At 46.3% G+C, this 3,260-nt stretch overlaps 1 protein-coding gene across 1 annotated transcript in view; it reads left to right on the top strand.

Annotated features, from left to right (window-relative positions):
- ATP1A1 (ATPase, Na+/K+ transporting, alpha 1 polypeptide) overlaps positions 1-2,896 on the top strand; it is a 19,919-nt gene extending 17,023 nt beyond the window's left edge. Inside the window, exons 19-22 of the mRNA XM_009998214.1 lie at positions 61-191; positions 798-899; positions 2,016-2,107; positions 2,556-2,896. Coding sequence (XP_009996516.1) covers positions 61-191; positions 798-899; positions 2,016-2,107; positions 2,556-2,584 — 354 coding nt within the window. The 3' untranslated portion in view covers positions 2,585-2,896. The remainder of the gene's footprint in view (positions 1-60; positions 192-797; positions 900-2,015; positions 2,108-2,555) is intronic.
- The last annotated feature ends 364 nt before the right edge of the window (positions 2,897-3,260 follow it).

The raw sequence follows: 3,260 nt of genomic DNA, 5'->3' as shown, positions 1-3,260 counted from the left end.
GCACCAGGAAGCAAAGGCAGCATGTCTGAACAAATGCTCTCTGCTTTCTCTGCTTCCTAGACCTACGAACAGAGGAAGGTGATAGAGTTCACTTGCCATACAGCCTTCTTTGTCAGCATTGTGGTTGTGCAGTGGGCAGACTTGATAATTTGCAAGACCCGAAGAAACTCTGTCTTCCAGCAGGGAATGAAGTAAGTCAGGCTGTCCATGAAGGATTTAGAACTTGACTCTGTGTCTTCTCCACCACATGGCATTCTAGTTCTTCATCCCAGCAGTGTCTGGGCATCTTGGCATAAGTCTTGAACACTCTGGTGCCATGGTAGTGGATAAAAGAGGGACTGAGTGCTCGCTCTCTCTCTCTCTCTCTCTCTTGTAGCACCTGCTACAGTTCTCATTCTGAGACAAAGGGAAATGCTGACTTCTGCTGGCATTGTCTGTGGGAGCCAGCCTACCACAAAGTATAGTGGCCTACTCCTGCACATAAAGACTTTGTGCAGCAACAGAGCAGCTGATCTATCAAGAGATTTGGTAGCATGAACCTCAGCCTCCTAAATTTGTGATGAAAGCAATTGCTGCATCACTTAGTTGTGGACTGGAGTATCTTTGTCTAGAGACATTAAAGACCCTTGTGACAATTGTGCCATCAGCCTGGGGGGCCTGATAATCCCCCCCTTATGGACTTCAGGGCTAGACCAGAAGTCTGTTTCTATTCACTACTATGTGGCAACTAGGTCCTTCTTTTTAGGATGTCATCTGTGAAAGTATTTTGTCCCTGACTGCTTTCCTGTTTCTACTAGGAACAAGATCTTAATATTTGGTCTCTTTGAGGAGACTGCTCTGGCTGCCTTCCTCTCCTACTGCCCTGGAATGGATGTTGCTCTAAGGATGTACCCTCTTAAGTAAGTTGCATAATGAATTTTGTGCAAGTTGTACCACAGAAGAGTAGTGCTTGGGTGAGAAGATGGATAAGAAGCTGTGGGTTTGTGAAGCATGAACCCTAGTCTTAGCCCAAAAGAGTTCAGGCTAGAGGGTGTGAGTGAGCCTTTGTAGTGTGGTATAACAGGGATATGCTTTTCTTTACTACTTAGGGAAAGTTTATAGGGAGCCTGCAATTCAGTGCTGCACTAAAAGTTAGCAACACAACTTCAGCTGTACCAATGTGCTGTAGTGCAGCAGCTTTTGTACTTACTTGTATGGGTAGGAGGCTGTACCTCCAAAGAAGGCCAGTTGAATTGCTCTAAAACATAGGCCGGGCTACTCTTCTTTACTGAAGATGGCATCTTGTGCCTTTCTCTACATTCCACAGAAACAGGGTAAGGTAAAGTCTTTTGAAAGATGCTGCATAAGTGCAGATGACCAGTTGGTGCATAGTAACTTCCCTAACAGCTGGGAGGATGCCAACATCTTCAGGATTGCTCAACAGTATTGCAACATTTCATGACAGGGTTTAGCCTCAAACTTTGAACAGCCCTCTGGGTTAAGTGCCAAGAAAGCTTCTCAGAAAAAAAAAAGCACAAAAAACCCCATTATACATCTTGCATTTCATTCAGAAATGTTGTTTGGAGTTTGGTGCTGAAGTGTGAGCATTTCTTAACAAGAAAGCTGCCCTCTGCCCAGTGCCTGCAGCAGCAAGATGTTAGCATGTGTAGATCACAAGGGAAACCAAGGCAGTTCACGTGAGCCAGGCTATGGGCACAAAGGTTGTGTGTACTTAGAGGAAATATTACTAGATTAATAGATGGGGAGGTGCTGGTACAGAGATAAACAAAGGTGCTGTGACGCACCTTGTGGTGGAATTTACATCCAAAAGTGGATTAACCTATTGCAGGAGAAAATTTGGTGGTGATTCTTGGCTTGGAGTATTCTCAGCTGAATGACAGCCTTGTGGGAGCTGGTGTGCTGGCAAGCTGGGACATGCCAGCCTTCCTGCACTCGTGTGTGCCATCAAGTCGGAGCTGAACGAGGCACAGAGCATCTCTGCTGCCTGCATTCTCACTGTCTTCTCTCCCCAACAGGCCCAGCTGGTGGTTCTGTGCTTTTCCGTACTCCCTCCTCATATTCGTGTATGATGAAGTCAGAAAGCTCATTATCAGACGCCACCCTGGTGGTAAGAATATGCTCCCAATGTGTTTCCTTCCCTCCCTCTTCATGCTGCTGAGCTTTGTATAAGCTCTGACAGTGGTCAGGGACCTCCAGCGCTGACCACTATGCAGGGGTGTGTTTCGGTGTATGTTCTGTTCAACATGAATAGTGTAGTTAGTTCAAACGAAGGACTTCTCTTCCTCTCGCTGCATTCTTCTGCAGTGTATGAAAGTATCAATGTACTGAAGCAGATGGAAAAGACTTATTAATGCTTAAGTAGTTCTAGAGAGCTGGAACAGAGCCTTGAAAGCTGCAGCCCATCAACAATTTGGCAAGGTTTTTCCATTGTGATGGGTCACTTACTAGCTCACATGCTGCAGTGCAAGTTTTCAGAGCCTGAAAGGAGCTCTCATGAGCCTCATACTTAGTCTGCCTGAGGACTAACTCTTGCTTTCTCCCTTCTTTTCCTTCAGGTTGGGTGGAAAGAGAGACCTACTACTAAAAAGTGCCTGTGAAGCATTCCACGCACAGCCCATGCCACCTCTCCACCATCTCCCCTGTGTGCATACTTCATCTTTGCAAGTGCAGAACTGTGCCTGGACAGGAGTGAGCTGAAACTGAAGGAAACATGAAGAAACATGGACTGGAGGAGAAAGCAAGGGGGAGGTTGGGGTGGGGGGAGTTGTCTGACCATCAGTCCATGGGGATGGAAGTTTGAGTAGTTTAATGTGCCTTTTTGTTTTTGTAAAAGGAGACTGAAGATTTTATATGTTGATTTTTACAAATAAAGCTGGATTACAAGAGGATGCCCCCATATGGTCTTAGGTGAATGTTTTTCCTCAAGGCAAAAACTGCTTCAGGGCAGTCTTCCCTCCCTGCTTAGGGTGTGGTGGCTTCCCATTTTTGTAGCAGGGAAGCAGATCTGCTTGACTGAGAGACAACAGCATATGCAGTTTTTAACAGCCCTGGTACATCCCACTCTAGCTCTGTACATAACCTGACAAACTGCTTGCAAGCACTTGCATCTCAAAGCCTGAAGCTCAGGAATCTTGCTGGCATCCAACTGTGCATCTTGGCTACTCTTCCGCAGATGTAGCATGGAGCGGAGAGAAGAGCTCGTGGCTGAATTGAGAAGAGCTCTGGCCTGCTTTAAGAGGCTGTGACTTGCTTGCTGGGTT

The sequence above is a fragment of the Chaetura pelagica genome, unplaced genomic scaffold (genome assembly GCF_000747805.2).
Source record: "Chaetura pelagica isolate M959 unplaced genomic scaffold, ChaPel_1.0 scaffold65, whole genome shotgun sequence".
In the NCBI taxonomy this organism is placed as follows: domain Eukaryota; kingdom Metazoa; phylum Chordata; class Aves; order Apodiformes; family Apodidae; genus Chaetura; species Chaetura pelagica.
Note: the sequence above shows the minus strand (reverse complement) of the source record. Positions and strands in the feature narration are given on the sequence as shown.